This window comes from Triplophysa rosa, linkage group LG9 (assembly GCF_024868665.1).
Source record: "Triplophysa rosa linkage group LG9, Trosa_1v2, whole genome shotgun sequence".
In the NCBI taxonomy this organism is placed as follows: Eukaryota; Metazoa; Chordata; class Actinopteri; order Cypriniformes; family Nemacheilidae; genus Triplophysa; species Triplophysa rosa.
Window position 1 is genome coordinate 6,728,919 of NC_079898.1, and position 21,230 is coordinate 6,750,148.

General features: G+C 38.5%; 1 protein-coding gene across 1 annotated transcript; it reads left to right on the forward strand.

The window, feature by feature from the left end:
- Positions 1 to 1,182: 1,182 nt before the first annotated feature.
- On the forward strand, positions 1,183 to 20,431 carry fam120b (family with sequence similarity 120B). Its single transcript, XM_057342581.1, has 11 exons — positions 1,183 to 1,309; positions 1,625 to 2,664; positions 3,034 to 3,214; positions 4,224 to 4,325; positions 7,580 to 7,752; positions 8,097 to 8,189; positions 11,802 to 12,008; positions 13,732 to 13,840; positions 15,362 to 15,472; positions 15,607 to 15,661; positions 16,562 to 20,431. Exons 2-11 carry the CDS (start codon positions 1,660 to 1,662, stop codon positions 16,581 to 16,583), a joined length of 2,058 nt encoding a protein of 685 aa, XP_057198564.1. The 5' UTR covers positions 1,183 to 1,309; positions 1,625 to 1,659; the 3' UTR covers positions 16,584 to 20,431.
- Positions 20,432 to 21,230: the final 799 nt, after the last annotated feature.

Consider the following 21,230-nt stretch of genomic DNA (forward strand, 5'->3'; position numbering starts at 1 on the left):
TGAACGCCTTCACAATAACGACCACAGTAACGGCCCATGTGCGTGTCTTAGAATCGGTACAGAAATGTCAGACCAAGTAGAGCGCAAAAAAGACATTTTGATTTTAAGTTACATTAAGTGTCCTGGAAAAAAGAGAGCGCACGTTGGCATGTAAGGGAAATAACGCATAATGCAGCATAACAGTTTTTTTTTTCTTTTGCCGAGAGATAACAGTAGGTTCCTCAACATGACGCAGCAAAGACTTGTACTGATTAAAATAACAAAGGATGTGTCGCGTGCATGGCTCGGGTGGCGCACTCGCAACAACAAGCGAGAACCAAAGTGAAACGCAACTGCATTCGGTCTACGAATTATTGGAAATAAATCCACCTCGCCTGTAGTGGATATGAGCGAACACGAGCAATTGTGTATGTGCTGATTAAGAGTAGTGATGAAACTTTACCAAGTGTGTGCGTGCGTTCGTGCGTGCGTGTGTAAGAGAGAAAGAGAGAGCAGGAGGGGTGAATTCTTCTACAGGCTTCAGGACTGTCGCGTGCCATCGTCCTTTAGAGAACATCTGCCCCTTTCCCTTGGGTGCTTTTGTTTATGTGAGAAACTTGGTTCAAAGCAGCAGAAAAATCAATAGTTCAACGAAACAGAAAAACCTGTGCTCCTCACACACTAAACTCTTGGGTTCCTCCATCTAACAAATGTGAAAACACATCTGTTAACTTTATAGCATGAATAGACTAGTTATAATGGAGGAAAAGGCTGTTTTAAAACAATGAATCTCAATCTCATGTTTTATGTGCACAACTAATTGAACTGTTTGTATTCTAACTGTAAAATAAAGGCTACTTATTCTTATCCTTATTCTTCATTTCACGCATTGTCTATGAGTTCATTACGCACGCATTTTAGTCTTGTTTTCAAACACATACGTGTTATTGCCATTTTGTCTGAGAAGCAACTTTTTCTATTTTATTTTGCAAAACATACAGAAAAAAACGTGGATGAGATACATATTTTCTTTTAAAACTATGTTTTATTACTGACCAGAGTACTCAACGAGTCATAAAACGTCGTATATAACCCCGTAGTACCGTGTTCAACTTGTGATCTTTCGCATCTCTTGTATTTACGGCTGTTTTTTAAAGGATTATTCCGATTGGCCGCTGAGCCTGTCACTCGCGGAAGCGGAAGTGGGGGAAACAATGTAAACACAAAGCGGCTTCGGCTACTCTGTAGCAATCATGCAGCGAAAGTTAGCGCCTAACACTTGCTAACTCTAATATTTCCAGTTAAATTGTTCATCTCATCTTGTTAAATAGTGAGTCCGTTTCGGTGTCTTTTTCTCATAATCATGAGGTTATTGTTCGCGACATTGACAGATAAACTACATTTTTATATCTCTTCCGGTAGCACTGCAGCATTAGTGCTGAGATTCCTAGCCCTCACACACGTTGTCACAGTAAATATACAGATCATCGTTCATTTATATTGACCATTTTATATTTTTTATAATTAAATGATTCTCCCGAGCTGATATAAATCAAGAACCACATGAAAGCTTAAACTAAGTTTCTTTTCAAGATGCTGTTTTGTACACAAACAGTTTATGTCTTTCTCTGCTTATGTGTTTCAGGTCGGTGACGCATAATAAAACGCATATGAGTGAATATGGGTGTAAAGGGCTTACAGTATTTCATGGAGACATGCCATCCAGATACCTCTGTGCCTGTAGACCTGAAACAGATGGCACTGAATCACAGTAAAGCCTATCCTGACAGCAATGCTACACTTGTAGTGGATGGAATGGGTTGTTTGAGATACTTGTACCGCTGTCAAGCTTGGGTCCACGGCGGTCAGTGGCAAGAGTACATGCACATCCTGCAGGAATTTATCACTGCGTTTAAAGCCGCAGGTATACGCTTAGTCTTTATCTTTGATGGAGCGGTTGAGGAACAGAAACGGGCCGAATGGGTGAAGAGGCGTCTGAGAGTCAACCTGGACATAGCAAAAATATTTCAGTACATTAAAAGTCACAATCAGCAGCCAAACAGCAGAGACCTCTTCTGCCTTCCCTCTGGACTTGCAACCTTCTCTAGATTTGCCCTCAAAAAACTCGGCCAAGAAACGTGGTGCTCCGTCCGTGAAGGAGATTATGAGATTGCTGACTATGCCCTCTCTCACAACTGCATGGGAATCCTGGGTCAAGATACAGATTTTATTATCTACAACACAGTCCCATACATGTCTATTAGTAAACTCAATCTAAGCAATATGTCAACAGTGGTTTTCTCAAGAGAGAGGTTATGCCAGGTCCTGAAGCTTCATATGACCGACCTGCCTCTCTTGGCCTGTATGGTTGGTAACGATATAGTGTCTGAGCAGCAAACGCAGCGTCTCCGGAATATTGCTTTGGCATCGTATCGAAAGAAACACAGGCAGGTTCAGGGAGGCAAGATCTATGCGGTTGCAGATTTCATCAATGCTTATCACCCCAGTGAGGGAGCATTTGGGCTTTCGTTTCTGCCAATACATGGCAGTGAGAAAGAGATTTTAGAAAAAGGAATGCGCACATATCTGCTACCTGGACAAACATCCCCTTGGTTAGAGTGCAGTCCCACCATTCCGGAGTCGGTGTGCTTGATGGAGAAGTTCATACCCTGGGATATATTACAGGTAATAAATTAAAGTGCTGTTCCAAAATCTGAGACCCCTTTGAAAAACGTTATTTAAACACTGAGGAAAAGCAAAAGGTTCAAAACAATAGTATAGTGAAATTAAGACGATATCTTTAAGACACTGTTTCTAAATCACAAATCAACTTTAATTTCATACAGAACATACAGACAGCATAAAAACAATACAAAAAACAATCATTATGATTGTTGTCTTAATGATGGTAGTTTTATTTGTAATCCCCCAAAATTGTAATAAATGCAACAAAGAAGCATTTTCACCAGTGGTCACAGATTTGGTGCCATCATGACAAAAACCATAAGTGATGTGACACTGATTTTACATTCACGAGGGATTTCCATGTTGTAGGCAGCTAAAGAGAAGCACATCCATGCGGAGTGTTACTTGGTTTTTAATGTGTTATATGATGGAGTCGTGGATTGCAGTAACACATTGGAAGACGAGGATGAAGTTGAGTTACCACCGCAGGCCATCTTATACCTGTCTGTGCGAGAACGCATCTACGGCTTGTTGCTGCCGGCACAGCCAGGTGAGCTTCACCTGCATAAGAAATGTTTCTTCTGTTGCTTATCTGTTATTGTTAAATCTGCTGTGATTTCTAGAGCTAAAAAATATGGTAACGCTTTACAATAAGGTGCTATTTGTAAACAATTAGTTAATGCATTAGCTAACAATGAACAATACTTCTACAGCATTAATTCATGTTAATTTCAGCGTTTACTTATACATTATTAAAATCAAACGTTGTCATTGTTAACATTAGTTAATGCACCATGAACTAAGATGAATAACTATTGACTTGAACTAACATTGACAAAGATTAATAAATGTTGAAAAACTAAACTGTTCATTGTTAGCTAATGTTTGCTAATGCGTTTAATGTTAATTAATAGCACCTTATTGTAAAGTGTTACCAAAAATATATTAATAAATTAATATATTTTTCTTTAAATTTGTCATAATTTTTATTGTTAAAAATTGTTCTTTTAAAAAAATGATGTTTGGAAATTAGACAGTAGAAAAACAATAGAAAAGCTCAATATTAATTGTTCTGAAAGTATAGCAGCTATATGTTAAAGTAGCATTAAAAACACTTATTAAATGGATTTTTCCATTTTTTGAAATACTGTGGGGCTGAAGACAGTTTCAGACGATTATTATTTGCTTTAACCATATGATTTATTCTTCTCCCGTCTTAAATATAGGCATTGGGTTAAGGTCTAGAAATAGTGGTTGTCTTGTTTAGATAAAAAAATAACTTCATGTCCCTGTAGTATTCTGGGAATCATCCCATTTTTGTCCAGTATTTGTGGTTTGGGCAAATGTGGTGAACGTGCTATTGGAAAAGGAGGAGGCAAACATATCAGATATCAAACAGTAAAGTGTAGTGTAATTTTAGTATAACTTATGTCTGCCAGTCATATTATTGCATAACATACAACCCTTACTCTTTCAGTGCAGCTTTCTGTTTGCTTTATTTGTTTGTTTTTCTCTGTTTATTTTGATATTGGTTTTTATTTACTTTTTGTCTATTAAAGATTGTTCCAGTAACAGTTTGTCAGTCAAGGAATGGTTTGTCTTCCCCGGAAATCCTCTTAAGGAACCAGCTAAAGTCACTCCAAAGCCCCTCAGCCATCGAGGTACAGATTTAAGTGCAAGGTATACTTTGTTTCAGGTGCTGGTAAGCATCATACAATACCTGATTCTGTTCTATTCCTAATTTATAAGACTTATGATCTGCTTGTAGTGTAAATAATTGTCTGTGTTTGCTCTTTTGTATTTACTTGTAGCAGACCAAATGGTTTGATCTGTCCATTTGCTGAACAACCATGGGTTAGGGGCGATTCACATTTCGCGTCTTTTGCGTGCACAATTTTGTTATTTTAAATATAGACACACGGCAAGCACGCCCAAATACGCTCCTGTTTTTCTAGGCGCGTCGGCACCACATCGAGATGAAAATATTTAAACTTTTCAGAATGCTGCACGCGCACCGCATGAGAAAGCAGTGCGGCGCATGTTTACCATGCGGTTTTAGACGCGAAATGTGAATTGCCCCTTACATTAGTCATGAAAAAACTGTGAAGATCAATTTTTAAATGCCGGTCCTGTTATGAACTCAAAAACAATGTAAATGTACAGAAATTACAACATTTCTATTTCTATTTAACATTTCACATTATTTTACCATTTCAAATGAAATTTTAGGATAACACAATTGCATGGCAGTTTGTAACTATTTCACATGCTAGTGAATTTGTACAATGTAATTGTTTTTTTACACATTTTCACACGATCTGCTTATGGCCTTTTTATGGTTTTGTTTAGATGTGCCTTAAAGGTGTGATGAACTGGGCTTGTTTATTGTTTTATACTGTTGTTATGAGGTCTACTTATGACATTCGCATGGTTTTTACATCTTTCGGATGAGACGTTAAACCGAGGTCCTGACTCTCTGTGGTCATAAAAAATCCCAGGATGTCCTTCGAAAAAGAGAAGGGGTGTAACCCCGGCATCCTGGCCAAATTCACCCTTTCGCCTCTATACATCATGGCCTCCTAATCATCCCCATATGTACTGGGGGGGGGGCTTCGTAACTCTGTCTCCTCTCCACCAATATGCTGGTGTGTGGTGGGCGTTCTGGCGCAATATGGCTGCCGTCGCATCATCCAGGTGGATGCTGCACATTGGTGGTGGTTGAGGAGATTCCCCCTTCCATGTAAAAGCACTTTGAGTGTCCAGAAAAGCGCTACTTAAATGTAATGAATTATTAATTATAATAAGTAATAGGCTATATTCTACCCTGGTTTTGAGGCCGGCTCTACAAACGATCAGTTTGAATGGGCGTTCCGCATTGAAGACTTGGAAGTAAACGCCCACTGCTATGATTGGATAGCAGTTTGCGTAGTAAACTTAGTTGGAGCCTTCTGTGAATTTGGTTAGACACGTAACGTTAGGTTACACATTAGCACCATTCGCACGAGATTAGCATTATCTGGGGACCTCGTGTGATTTATAAATTACCTCCCCACATCAGTATTTCATGTGACGCATTCGCACGGGATGATTTTACTCAAATTTACCTCAAACGTACCTGTCAGCATCTGAGACCCGTGATCGTGAACCGGACAGATCACCGTGATCGCGGGTCTCAAATGTTACGAGAGTTTCCATGATAAATAAACAAACGGGAGACTCCCGGTAACTTATGGATATGACCCAGCACCCGAAATAATACCAAAACACTTCCATTATTCACAAACGGTGGATAAAACCTTGAAAAATGATATATGAGCCCGCCAAATCACAGAGATCCCGATTCGCAAGGGATTAAGATCACAGACAACCTCTGCAATTATTACAAATGACTAGAGGTCCCCAGGTAATACTAATCCCGCGCGAATAGTGCTCAGGGCACATCAAGCGATCTCTAACAAAGCAATGGTGACGCATGGTACAAATATGTTTTACTCGCGTAAGATTGCTGCGCCATTCCTATCAGATTCAATATTGATGGCACAGCACTGCTTTTTAATTTTAGTCTCTCCACAAATCCAGCGTCGACCTGTGCCTTGTTCACGAAGGAATCCTCGGAGAAATTAAATGAACAAACGCTCCATGTTTTACCCACGTGAGCTCGAACATCTTTAAAAATAAACTTTAACCACGCATTCCTAATATAACCGAAGGAAGGTTATGCAGCGACTGTGTTCTTCCACAACCAGGGATGGCACAATATTTAGCTATCTTTAACGGCATGTTTATTTATCGCTTGCTCGCTCTATCTGATTCCGCGTCACTTGTGTTACTTCAGAATTGTCATGCGCGAACCAGTGGGTGGGGCTAGAGAAGTAGTCGTTGATATTCTTTCTGTGGAGGCGGTGTTCATAGATAGGTGCATTCCAGAACCTGGCCTTCGCTGGGCCTGGTATCAATAACAGTTGTAATCTCAGTAACAAGGACGTTTTCAGTTCTGACACTTACAGGATGTTTGCGTGAATATGATTCCCTCTTACAGTATATAACAAAAGCTCGGGTTAAAATTGTGGTTTTAATTCATGGCATCTTTAATGCTTGCTTTTTTTAATACATACACTACTGGTCAAAAGTTTTTGAACACTTATCACTCACTTATTTATATTTTTTCCACTTTTTAGAAAAATAGTAAGCTCAATAGTAAGAACAACACAAAGGGAACTATGCGGATTATGTTGCGACTAAAAAAATCGATTCACATTTCGTGTCTACAACCATGAGGAAAACGCGAGCCACGCCTCTTTCTCTCTTCAAATGACCCGCGGTGCGCACACGGCACTCCAAAAAGTTGAACTATTTCCACCTCGATGTGGCGCCGACGCACCTAGATAATAAATGTGACCGTGTCACCCCCTATTTGCACTCGTGTACATTTAAAATAACGAATGTGCGCGCGGAAAAGACGCAAAATGTGAATCGGGCCTTAAAGGAGTTCCCATTAATTCTTTAGTCATTAGTCAAAGTTATCCATTTCAAAGTCATTATTTACTAAATCAAATTTAATTAGATTTTGTCTGTTAAACCAATTTCAGACATAAAAAGCAACCTTTCTGAGACAACAAGAAACATTTCATTCAAGTGTTCAAAAACTTTTGACCAGTAGTGTATGTATATATGATTCACATGATATTAATTTGTATACATAATATTCATAATTTAAATGATAATAGTCACAAAATCATTTTTCAAAAGTTGTAAGAACTATTGTATTTCAGGCTAAACAAACTAAAACAAATATTTCGTTTTAAAGTTTGTATAGGATGTTAAACTATATTTAAAAGTTCAACAGTATCTTCCAGTTATTCTCATATTATCCACCCCTCCTCAAATGAAAAGTGTGCTGTGTATGTATCAACAGAAGTGCCCCCTGATCTAATGGCTCTGTGGTTCAGGACGGATCCAGAGGTGAAAAGAGTTCAAGTATCAACACTGCTGGGTGTCTTTGACCTGCACGACTTCACTGAAGACCTTCAGCAATTTGACGCTCCTTTGATTGCTGTGATTTGTCTTGTAACCTACATCGCCATTCGGGTGTGTTTATCTTTTCATCGTTGATGCCACACAACTCACTTGAATGTAAACAAATGGCTTTGTTTGGGTCCATCCCCGCCACATGTGTTCTGTTAACCTATATTTATTAATGATGTTGACTCGTTGCATGTCAAAAGAGATTAATTGTGTATCTCAAACACTGTTTATTGTGTGTAGTCCTTATCAGAGAATTGATGTGTCCCCAACCACAACTCAGCTACCCTTGCATTGTGCATAAGTGTGTGTTGATGTATTTCTAAACGGTTGATGCTTGTTTTGTATACTTGAGTGTGATTTTCACGCTGTGCATGTAGAATAAAAACACTGTTTGTTCTTGGATCCAGGCGAGACACCTTTCTCTGGAAGATATAGATGCATATCTAAGCCAAGCTGTTTGTGTCAGATTCAAGTCCTTCACAGAAATGCAACAGATCAGGGTGAGTCATTTCATTTGACACTTTCACCTGTTTTAACTAGAGTTAGTTTGGAGTTTTCCACAAAACAGCTGTTGTCATGAATATTCTATTGTAGAGATGCATCAAAACAAGGCCTCTTTCCTTTTGAGACATGCATTGGATTCTTTCTCTATTCAAAAAATAAAAAAGAGAAAATAGGCAAAGAGACCGGAGGGATCATTTTTGGTCGCTTTGCGACATTCCTCCCCAAAACTACTTTAATTGTGGTCTAAACCTGAGAGCGATGCTCTGGTGACGGGCTCCGCATCGTCCCCGCCGGCGACCACAGGGCTATTTCAGCTCCCACCCTTAATTTAAGCCGTCTATGCGTGCTATTTCAGACATGGCGGCCGAGGGCGGCCTGTGGTTGTGCAGTGCTTGGATTGAGAGCCCTCCCCACGGCACAGATAATGGATGATAGAAAGACAAATTAAAGCCTCTTGTGAGATATCTAGGAAGCCACCTCCTAATTTACGGATCCTCCTGTGTCTACAACTGTCCATCTGGTGTGAATTCCTCTAGTCTGCCCTGACGTTGTATTCAGATACAGGTGCTTATCTGCACCTTGTTGTCATGCTGTTGACAATACAAATGCACTATTAAGTAGTGATTGTACAGATTGTATTGTTTATTTACATTTATTAAAAAGGTTCAAAGGGAAAGTTTTTTTTCTTGTAACTTTGTTCCAGAATCTACTTGAGGTGTCCACATGGGCATTTTAAAGCTCCTGACGCATAGGCTTTCCCCAAAGGTAGGCAGTTTAGTCAAATTTGATGCCTCCTAACGCGCCTCATTTTTAGGGGTGCCGCTAGTCATTTTAGGCCCCCTGAATTTGTTAACATTTGGTCTTCAAACAACTCGGCACAAATATTGGATTAAAATATTGGATTAAAAATGTTGCTAAACTAACAGCATGATGCCCTAATAATAATAAAAATACACAAATAGTGATATTTTTCTTGGAGTAAAAAAATAAGAAACATACATAAAAGGAGATCCGGATGTAACATTTATGTCCGCATCTCCCTGTGGCTTTTTATTGTGAACTTGGCCCCAGTATTTTTATATGGCCCAGTGTGTTTACATTTCGGCTCAGTGAAGTGATACGGCTCAGTTTATGCTGTCCGCAGTATGTCGGGCGATGAATGAGAGCGTTGAGGGATTGTGTGTTTAGAGGGTGTGTGCAGCAACAGGTGTCAGATTGCCGGCTGATCCAGAGACGCGTGTGTGCTCAGGGCGCGGTGGCGACAGCCTGCCGCTGGCCAGATGAAAGTGTGTAAATCTCTTCTGCCTCCCATGTGCCACGGAGTGGCGGGAGCACCTGTTACGACATTGTTGCCTCCCATCGGGAGTTACACTGTCACATCTGCCTGAAATGTGAAAAGGGCTGGGGGGTGTATTAGGAGGCTGTAAGAGCTAGACAGATGGCAGGAGAGTCTCCAGGGGCTGCCTGAGACCCCCCTCTAATCTGTTCACCCTGTGCTGCTTTGTCATAGTAAGGGAATGTAAATGCTAGCGGAGGATGCCACAACACAGCATCTGTAACTGCTGAGGATGAGAATCAGATGATGTTTCATAATCGTATCATCTCATTCGGCGCATCCCCTTGTGTGCATGTTTTTATTAAATCATTTGGCTAATTTGATCATGATTAGCTGCCCATAAGTGAGTAAAACTCTGTTTAACACATTTTAGCAAGATTAAATATATTAAACAGATTTTGCACTTTTTCATTTTGTTTTCAAATCAGCACAAAAATAAAAACGTTTCTTAGATTCTAACTGGGTGTCCGTTTTCATTGTTTGTTGTGTGCAACCAGTGAAGAAAACGCAAAATAAATATGATCATAAGATTCAAGTTTAGTATAGTTTACTAAATGTTTAAAATGTATGTTTATTGAAATCAAATAAAATATGGGCCTAAAAACAGTTTAAAAGCTAAACGTTTAATTAGAAATGATGCCTTAGAAATAAATTACAGTAAGTTTAAGTTAAAGTTTTAGTTACACTAAAATTTTAATAAAAATTAATTCATCTTATATAGCAACATAAAAAAAGGAATAATAATAATAAAATGACAAAAGCGCTTAACAAAATGACAAAAACCTCAAATTAACATCTTTCATTTTTTATAATAAATTCAATAATTTAATAATAAAAAATAGATTATAATAGCTATAATAATAACTGTAATAGATTACAATGTTGATTGTCATAAAAAAAGATTCAGTTTCATTAAAACCATTTCTGGATTGCCAGCATTAGAAGTCAGGGTTCACATACATCTCATCGTGTTTATTTGATAAATCTAAAAATGAAAGTTCATCCAAATTCTAAGTCCCACACCAAGTCCTATCCTGTCGTGCATGACTGTTTACAGTAGTAACATTCAGCAGATGTGTATTAAGGTACAGCACAGGTGCAGAGCCCGATCGCAAGGCTGCGGATGGCCATTAACGTTGAGCTCCGTGTCCTCAGGGGGTGCAGGAGTCCTTCAGGCATCTGGCAAGAGCAGCTTCCATTGTTCACTGTTGAAATGCTGGAGAGCAGCTGCTGTTCTGGTTTGTTGTCCCACTCTATACCTTTACAGCGGGGTGGCATCAGCATTGTCCCGAGGCCTATTGACTTCCACGCCGAGCAATTAGCAGCTTTAAAGGTGCTAAGACTTTTACGTGGCTTCTTAAGTGTTTCATCAAAGCAATCCTCGCTCTCAAAACCCTATGCATAAAAGTGAATGCCATTAAACGCTCTGGTTTAACCCAAGAGGAAGTCGGCTGCGCAAACGGAGCAATGATTCAAACGGCGGCCCGGGTCTCAATCCATGCGCCTGGAAGGCACGGGCAGCGGGCTGCTGCTGTCACCTCGGCTTTATCTCCAGCCTCCCTTTTGTTTGCTTTAGTCTAAGCTGTGTTTGAGAGCCGAGCAGGTGGCAGGCCAATTTTACGTTTTGATGTCACAGAAGCTAATCAGTCCCTCTCTTATCTCGTGCCGGCGGGGGTGGGGGACCAGGTGACCAGCGGACAGTTAGGTGGGGGCTTGGAGGGGGTAAACATCCCATTATCCGGACTTCCACTTCAGGTGAGCTCTACAGGGTCACACCCGGCTTCCCTCCCCACCTGGTGAAATACACAATGGGTATTAACACCATGACGAGTCTGAAACATGGCGACTGTAAAACTGTAGTGATTTCAAGATAGAAAATGGAAATTTGATGTTGTTATTCCTTCTTTCCAAGTATTCTGAAGTCATACGAAACTTTGTAAATGAAACAAAGCTAAATGTACATTAATTGTTTAATAGAGCATCCATGACATTCTGCTAAAGTGTTTTGCTTCTTTTTTGTTTTTCATGGAAGGTAAAGTAAATGAATTTCATTCTAATGCATTTTTGGGTGAATGAACGCTTAACATGCCCCGTTTTTTTTCTAAAATGCGTTTTTTTGTTCACTGCTTACATGTTAATAGGTTTTTGTTACATGGGCTTCTGCTTTTACATGAAATTTGCAACATCGTGACCTTATTTACGTTTTGAAGGTGTCATAAACCACTATCCTATATTTTTTATTTGTCATTTTTTATTAACTCTTTTAATGCAGACTCCTGTTGTGGACCCCAGAGCTGTCCAGCTCGGCTCTCTCTTTGTGCGGGGTCTGACCTACCTCATCGCAGCCAACAGCGCTTGCGGTTTCCCTTTTCAAATGGACGAACTCATGCCATGGAAGACCTTCGATGGCCTGCTCTTCCATTGTAAATATCTGCAATCCCACTCGGGTTGTCCAAATGAGGAACTTCTGGAAGGCAAAGTAAGAACAGAAAAACGTCTTGGGTTTTGTTTACACTTGGATAGTCCGATCACAAATGGCCATCTGAGACAGATTACTGTTTACACCTGCTTTTAACATCTCAAATGTGTCTCCTGTGACTACTTGAGATTGTGTAGCATTGATTTGTATATTTTGTGCATGTTTTTGTATAGCCTTTCACATTTTTATGATATTTAAAGCCATATGTACTTTCCCCAGAAAAGTTTACAAGCCCAGCCTCCATCAATGTGCGTTTCTGACTGAATGTTGAGTGACTGGATCTCAAATAGTTTGGCATCCTGAATATGAAGGACTATACAGCTTTAATGAAAAAACACTATTAACACAGTCATTTAAAATCTGGTCATTGTATGGCCCACACATATTTTGTTTACTCGATTTTGTTTTACTGTTGTTTACTAGCCCGTGGATTACCGGAAAACATTTACACAATCTCTTTTGTTTTACTTTGCTGTAATGTTTTGGCAGAACCCAAGGACCACAACATCTAAATACATTTTTTTAATCCATGCATATAAACACTGCTTTGCAATAATGCAAACAGGAAGTAACTGAGAGAAAGATGTCCATGGTTGTGTGTGTGCCAAAGTGCATGAGTATGATAATACAGTAATACTGACAGTAATAACAATAATAGTGAATAGTTATATAAGTATGTAGGTGTGTAAATAGTATAGGAGAGTTGGAGGATGAGGTTAGATGATATCTACTGAAATGATAATGATAATAATATTAATAATAATAATAAGACATCATTATAATGCTGTCTCCGCTCCCCCCCTGGCCGCAGCACAAATCACGCCACAATGGCGCATCAGAGATAGACCCCCCCGACCCACAGGATACTTTCCACCCCAAGCCACCATACCACACGCCGCCGCTTACTCTATTGTTATTGTATTTATTTATTATTTATCCCTTGTTGATATGTACAAACATGTTTTAACCTCTTATATGTACGCCCCTATTTTTGAACATTTTATTGATTGCAAAAACATGTTCAGAACATAAATGTGGAGTGTTTTAGCTTTTTAAATGATGAATTGTGATAGTTGATTGAATAATAATGTAAAACGAAGGTAAATGCAGACATGATAAAAATGACTTTTCCATGTGCCCTGTGCATGTTAAAGGGGAACTTTAATTTTAAAGGGGAACTTTTTTGCGTTTTGGGGAAAAATGGAGGTCCTACAGATGTTAAACTACTTGAGGGTGAGTAATTAATGGCAGAATTTTCATTTTTGGTCGGAGTTCCCCTTTAAGGAGCTAAATTGTCTAAATACATTTGAGTCTTCATTTTGAGCATCATAATGTTATAATGCACTTTTAGATAAAGTAACATTTTGAATGCCTTATTTGAAAAGATGTTTAAATTCTTCTGAAGTGCTGTGAAGTGCTTCTGAAGCATTTTAATAAATTGTAAATACACAATGTACAATACAGACTCCCGCATGTTGAATTGAGACTGTGAGTTATACATTTAAAGGGACAGGTCACCCCAAAATAAAAGAAATACACGAGTTGTTCCAAATCTGTACATATTTCTTTGTTCTGATGAACACAGAAAGATATTTGGAAGAATGCTTGTTACCAAACAGTTCTTGGTCCCCATTGACTACCATAGTACCATTTAGTTACAAGCATTCTTCCAAATATCTTATTTACATTGTCTATTAAATGTCTTTTCTGTGTTGTCTTTTAGCTGTCCTGGATGTCTTTGTTCGTGTCCATTCGAGCTGTGGTACTGGAAGCCTGTAGGAGGCGCGGCACCTCCATCCACAGCCAACCACGCAGACTTCAGTACAGCCAGGGTGCGGTCATGCACACTACATCACACTAAACTAACTTCTGTTACATGGAGTTAAGACAGAACTTTCAATTTCAGTGACAGTTGGAGAAATGGACAGAACGTAAATTCTGTATTTTAAGGAAAATCGTTAAAAATCACGTTACTTTTTCTGTCTAAGCCCATAGCCTTGTTTGTCTGCTAAAGTCCTATTCCTGACTCAAAGTCCTTTGCAGATCCTGTTCATCTCTCTCCACCTTCCAGTCTTCTTTATATAATAAAAATGGCCCAAAAATGTTGTTTTTTGCATCACTAACATTAGCAAACAGAATCGCTTATATAATAACTGTTATCAAACATGTTTTCTCCCCAAAAACACTCCCAAAAATTGGCCAAGCCCTGCCTGCCATAACATCGAGTCCCACCCCCATGTTTTTTGCACATTTTCTGTTCTTATTTAGAAATGTAATGTGTGTTAAATGGTAAAAAGTGTTATCAGTATTAAAGTATAAACAAACTATATAAAAAATCAAATAAAAATATGGTGGGTTTTTTTTTGTGGGCACAGTTTCTGTGTGGCCCTGACTCAAACACATGGAATACACGCTGAGATGTCCAGGTTACTTGCATATAAACAAATAAATACCCAGCATAACACCCTCCATCTGCTCTGTCACAGTGAAAACAATCTGACCGGCACACTGTTTTAGATAGAGGGAGATGCTTGGTCATAACAAGAATAATTCTGGGTTGCTTTATATAGGAAGCGATCTATATTAAGTAACATAACAAGACAACAAAATTATAACGTGGTGACTGTTACAAACGTTTGAGCCCCTTTTGCTTTTTACTGCCATGCAGAGTTTTGTGGTTGTGTCCTAAGATTAAAAGAGACCTTATGGTGAAATTGTCTCCATCTGGTTTCCCCCCTTGATGTTGAACAGTTTATGAACTGCTCATGTTGTGTCTTACAGGCAAATGGACTCAGAGTGGGTCGATGCTTATGTTTCGAGTATTTACCGAAGAAAACAGAAATGTATTCTGTGTATTTGTGCTTTTTGTGTTTGTCAAGTTTTGAACTTCATAACAGTCTGAAGAATTGGTAAGAAATGTTTTTTTTAAGTGAGTGAGTAACCCAGTCCCCCTCCAAAGCCGCCCAGCAGAGAAAATGAGAGCTTATGTTTCCTGCTGGTGATTCTGATCACTTAGTTTTTCTCTTTCTATATCTTTTCTACTTACTAATCTTAGAGTTAATTTGTCCTGTTATTTCTCTACGAGGACTGTTTTGAATCTCAAGTAATCTAAAGTGTCAATTTCTGGATGATGTCGGGGGTGGACGGCATATGAAAAGGTCTGGTTTTAATTTGCGTCTGCGTCTCGGCCAGTAATCATTGCCTCAGTCTTCTGGGGACGCGGCGGCGGTGACGCTCGTGCTTTAGAGAATTGCACGTTTTGTGTTTCCAGCGATGCTCCGCTGCAAATACTAATTCCGAGAGAGTCAAACCCTCAATTAAAACTTCTTAAAACATTTCTTCTGTTCCCTCAGCGAGGCCCGTGAATGTTGATGATCTGCGTGGAGAAAGACGACCCCAGCTTCAAGCTACCGCACGTCTTGAGTTCAGCCAGCAGCCCGGAGGTCCCGCTCACTACCAGCAAGGTAAAGAACATTACACAGGACACACGTTGCACAATATTAACTTAAAAGGGAAAAGCAATGATGGAAGATAAAATAAATATATCTGAGAATTTAAGAAATGTTAATGAAGTTTGGATATTTTATCTTTACCATAGGTCATAGGCCAAGACCAAGACATTCAAATAGAGGAAGGTATCATCTGGCACCAAGGTGAGTTGGACACGTTCAACTGAACTTAATATGTATTTTTCAATCTATATTTAAAGATAATAGGGCTGACACGGTATGAGACATTCACATCAGGATTGTTATGAACAAAACATTTCATGATAATAGTATTATTGCAATCTATTGAAACTAAACATTAATGAGACCATTCATTTTTTATTTGGTTTGTTTTTTTCTTTTTTGGCCAATGAATTACACTCAGAATACATGTGTTGGGAGGCAGACAGAGAAAGAGAGTTTGCAATCGTTGTGACTGCCAAATATTACGAGTGCCAAACCGCCACCTCAAGTGTTGAAGTGTCACCAAGATACTGGTGCCGAACTTTTTATGGTAATAATAATATGTGTAGTATTAACATGATATCAACAATCATAGTTATTAATATCAAGCTTATTGTTTAAAAATGATGTGAAAGCACCTGGACAGTATCATAAAAGTCGTCTAACTCAAAGTCATACGATATCTTATCAAAATGATCTATTGTTCAACGATAATCATAATCTCTGCCTCAAATCTCATGTGTCATTTGAAATAGCTTATATTCAATTTGAAATGATGCGACTGGTCATGTGACATGCAAAAATCATTCTTCATTGGCATCACACAGTATTGTTAATATAGTCATTGAAAGACATGTGAATTGTGACTGAAATTTAAGTATTGTCCTTTATGGGCGGTGCACTATGATATACATTTAAACAGATGAAGATATGTTCGCTGTGCTATATTGTGAATATACTACTGACCAATCAGCATCCAGCACCAGAACTGTTATTTTACTTTTGTCATTACTATAGTCATTTGAGGTTTAGTCATTTTAAAGTATCAACATTTTAGTTGTAATTTGACATCAGCATTGACTTTTCTTTATTTTGCTATAGATGGCCTCAATCTCAAAACTAAATAACTGCTTTCCAGTGGCTGATGACGTGAATTACTATCCTCATGTATAAACAGCTATGGAAACAGTCATCTATGGACAAAAAAATCATATGATGTCGTTCATGTAACATCGTTCGCTATGATGGACCTATGGTTATTAACAATTTACACCTAAACATCATCTTTCCTCAATGATATCCCATTTATTTGATTGAATTATGTTGTACAGTCAGAAAGTCTTCTTTCCCCTCATGTGTGCGGATGATATGAATCAGCATCCTGAAACTACGTGCCAAACCAATGCATGCTTTCCTGTAGCTCGGGGGTTAGAGCGTGGCGCTAGTAACGCCAAGGTCATGGGTTCGATTGCACATACTCAGAAACAAATGTATAGTATAATGCAATGTAAGTCGCTTTGGATAAAAGCGTCTGCCAAATGCATAAATGTACATGTAAATGCATGATAAACAGTCATCCAGACCCCACTGAGACTCAGATGATCTCCTACATTTCAACCGCTGGTTTGGTGTCGACTCCAGTTGAGCACAATTCCAAAGTCTATTCGTCTGCCTCAACACATTAAGTTAAGTGATAGTCAATAAGATGTGCCATGGAAAATTGATCATGTGTTTGTGTCAGTACAGTGGAGATGACTGGAGAATATTGTTGGTTTGGCATCTTGTGATCAAAATGTTCCTATCTTAAACGAGATTGTATTGATATTTAGTTTCATGTCTGTCATAAATAACTTCATGCTTAGTCAGTCAGTGTCTCATTTCATATAAAAACACCTTGATCAGCTAAGATCCTTTCCTATAGTGATAACGTAATTGTGAAACTTGTAATGAATGTATCTGATTATATGTTCAACACTTTTATTAGTGTGATCTCTGTACCCATATTGGCCATATGTTCCTCTGTTAGGTATTGTTAAACAGCGGAAATAGGATATGGAGAAAGTTCAACAGCTTAAGTGGTCAAATCACAGCTCTTCCCCTTATCTACAAAGAATGAAACCCACAGGAATGGAAAAACAGTGCTAGATAAACACATGATTTGGCTCGGCATGCCAGCATACAGTATAGGCATAGCAGGAAATAGACAAAAGATTTATTCAAAATAAGAGCAGAATTTCTAACCTTCAGCAATAATATTGACACCAATAACATGCAGAATTTGTATTAAATAAAAAACTCATACTCATAGTCTGTTTCTGTTTTAACCATCTTTTTAGCGTATTAGCAACTTGTGGTCAAGCTTCACTTCAGTCTGCTCATGCACATACTATAACACTTAACAGATGATTATGATTGGCTATTTACAAATGAATTGTCATCAATACAATTTTATTCTTACAGTGCTTCTCACAATAAAACATATTTTTACGTTGTCGAACAATGTATAAATCATAAATCACACTACAACAAATAATTGTCATTAAATGACATTCAGATAATCAGTTGCATAATACATTAAAGTAAGAAAATATATGTGCTTTAATAGATGTCAATAAGTCCACCAGTGAGCAGCCAAAGGCGACTGTGGAAAGAAATCAAAATTCCGAAAGGTGTAGAAGTTGAGAAAAATCCTTGAAAGAAACCAGGCCAGTTTTCGTCTCAAATTAAATATGTTAGTGCTAATGAAATCTATACTATTTGTAGAAATTAACCAAGCTGTAAAATAATCTATAGGTCTATAGATCTTATGCTATATCAATATACTATGAAAATCAAAGCTACACTGTAAAAAAAGTCATTTTAAAGAAAAAAAATCCCAGATTTTTCAGGTATAATGCTAATGTACTATTTTTTGTACCCATTTTTCACATATTTGTGAAATGCTGTAAAAAACCGTAAAATTAAAGAAAATGTTTTTTTTCTTTCTTTTCAAGAAAAACGTGAAATCTGTTATTTACACGGGAGGAAACGTATTACACGATTTTGCAACGTGTTATTTATACCCAATTGATGAAAAAGTGTTGAAATTGCTATTACCTTTTGGTAAGGTGTTACAAAACTATTACAATATCTGGTCGCAATAATGTACTGTATATTGAAATGTTTGTTGTGTACATTAAAAAGTGTATTGCTAAGTAAGTGCTAGATGGTTCATTAAAGGGGATGTGCAACAGTGTTTCATGCATTCTGACTCATGTACAATGTTAAAAGCTGTCTTGTCATGCTCGACATGGTCAACTTGACAAAAAACGAGTTGGACGTATGACATAGTATTTCTGTGCTCAATACACTCCCCCAGCGTTCGTATAGGTTTCGGAAAGTTTTTTCCGAACATGAAAATCCGTTTTGTAACAACTTTTCTTAGTCCCTTATTGGGCAATTCTCCCAGAAAAGCACGCCCATGGCAAGGTGAAAGAAATAGCCCGCCCACGCGTCAACGACAAGCGATAGGAAGACCCGCTTACCATCAAGATTGGCTGTGCTGTGGGCCTGCAGCTGCAGCTCTTTACTCTTGCGATAGCGAGAGAAGTTGAGGTGTGTTTGCTTGTTCACGGAATTTTAGTTATGGATGTTATATAAACGGTGTATATAACGCTGGATTTGAAGATCGTTTGCAACTGATAAATGAAGCGGTCCCAGCGCTAAAAGATGCCGGATATGAACCGCATGCGGTTAGTGAAACTAAGTCATATGTCTGTGTTTTGTTGGCAATGTGTGCGCACATGCTTTAGTTCCGCCCCCGCATCCCCCCGCACGTGTTGTATGTTTTCGTAAATAGTCGTACAGCTGTATCTGTCTTTTATAAATGTGATCAAACTAAAGACTACAGATATTTGAATGGTGCGATACTATTCTGTAAGTACTCAAGATTAACATGAGATATGCAGAAACTGTCTGAGTTATGGCCACTTTAATGTTTTTGGTCCATTTTTGAAGCATTTTTCTGCTATTTATTAGCTAACAGTATGTTATCAAGTATAAGGAGTGCACTCGCATTCCTTAACATTAAAAAATGGACTTAGAGACCCACCAAACTCTCATTTTGATTACTTCCTAAAGCAACTGAACAGGACGAGGTAAAGAGATGTCCTATGCAAATATAATGTTGAATGAAGTTATTTATAAATGTACACAATCATTTCCGCAGTAGTGTTATGCTTCGCTTCTAAATCTGTTTGTTCAGACAGCTCTGTCTTGGCGCAGGCCGCGTGCTGATTGTGTATCCCGGTTCATTTTTAAACTGAATAAATAAAAGCTCTAGATTAGCAACACTACAGAACATTGTCCTTTTCATCTGTTTAATTATAGCTTACATTCGAATGTGTGTGTGCTAATGGTAAATATAGCCTCTATTCTCATGGCCGTGCGGTCATGGCTCCGCGGGCTGACGCTGGCGTTAGCGTGCCGGCCGGGTAAGGGTGGGAGGCGGTCGTCTCCGCAGCCTCAGTGTTTGTTGCAGCAGGCGCTGTGGGGTGGAGGTTGAGACGCACGCTGCCACAAGAAGCCAGACTTTGGCACCCTGTCATCGCTGTTTCCTTCACAGAGCACGAGAGAGCTTAATGGAGAAACAGCAGGCACGACGGAGCCAACGATTATCTGCCTCTCCGTCTCTCTCACACACACACATGAATATTTTCACTTTTTCCTTATGGAACTAAAGGCAGGCGGGGCTGATGCTTCAGATTCAGGGTCTGCATTGGGGAAAGTGGGTCTGGGCTGTGATGGAGAAGAGAGATTGTGGGCAAAGAGACCCCCAGAAACAGAAACCACATGGGTGTGACATTCTAGATTCTGTGATCATTTGTTTTGGTTGATAGGTGATCTGCTCAGAAAAAAAATCAGAGGAGATCTCTTGAATGTCTCAATTATTTCTCCTAGACATCAATGAGATTAAATGGAGAGCAAATGGAAACTTTTTATCTTAGTCTTCCACGTCTCAGATATTTCTCATGAGAAAAAGAGTCAGAAATCTCACAAATGTTTCCATTAGAGTTTCAGAAGAGATGTCAACAATGTCTCAAACTGAGCTCTGATTTGTCAAGTATACAATCAAAGGTCAGCATTATTGTAGATCTCAATATGAACTCGAACATTTCTCGTCAAATTTACCCAGATCCAGATTATTTTACCTCTACAGTCTACTGTAGTAATTTTAATCAAAGTTTTTTTCAGCTTTTCCCAAGTATAATGTCAATAATGATTTTCATGTATTTTTGATAAACGTAAAATTACAGGGAAAAATAGCAAATTACAAGAAAAACAGGGAAAATGTTTAATTTACAGGAAAAACGGGATTTTTTACAGTGTATATTTCTATACATCTACACTGTAAAACTTTTCTGTAATTTTGCAGCAGGTTTGCCAGTAACTTACTGTAGATTTAATTACTACTATTAGTACTGTTTTTAATTTGAGTTAAACCAGTGGCAGCTGGTGCCAAAAATTTTTTAGCGGGCAGTAATCTAAAAATTAAACCATCAATAATGAAGGACTGAATGGAATTAAGAAAATATAACAACTAGGTAAATTCATATTTAAAACAAAATTGTAAATTAAGTCTACAGTAAGTTACTGGCAAACCTGCTTCAAAATTACAGTTTACAGTGTATATTTCTACATACAGTATTCATATTTATCATCGGCTCATTTGCTTCTGTTTTCTCCTGAGCAATTTTAGGAGAAACATCTGAGACTAGGTTGAAACTTATAT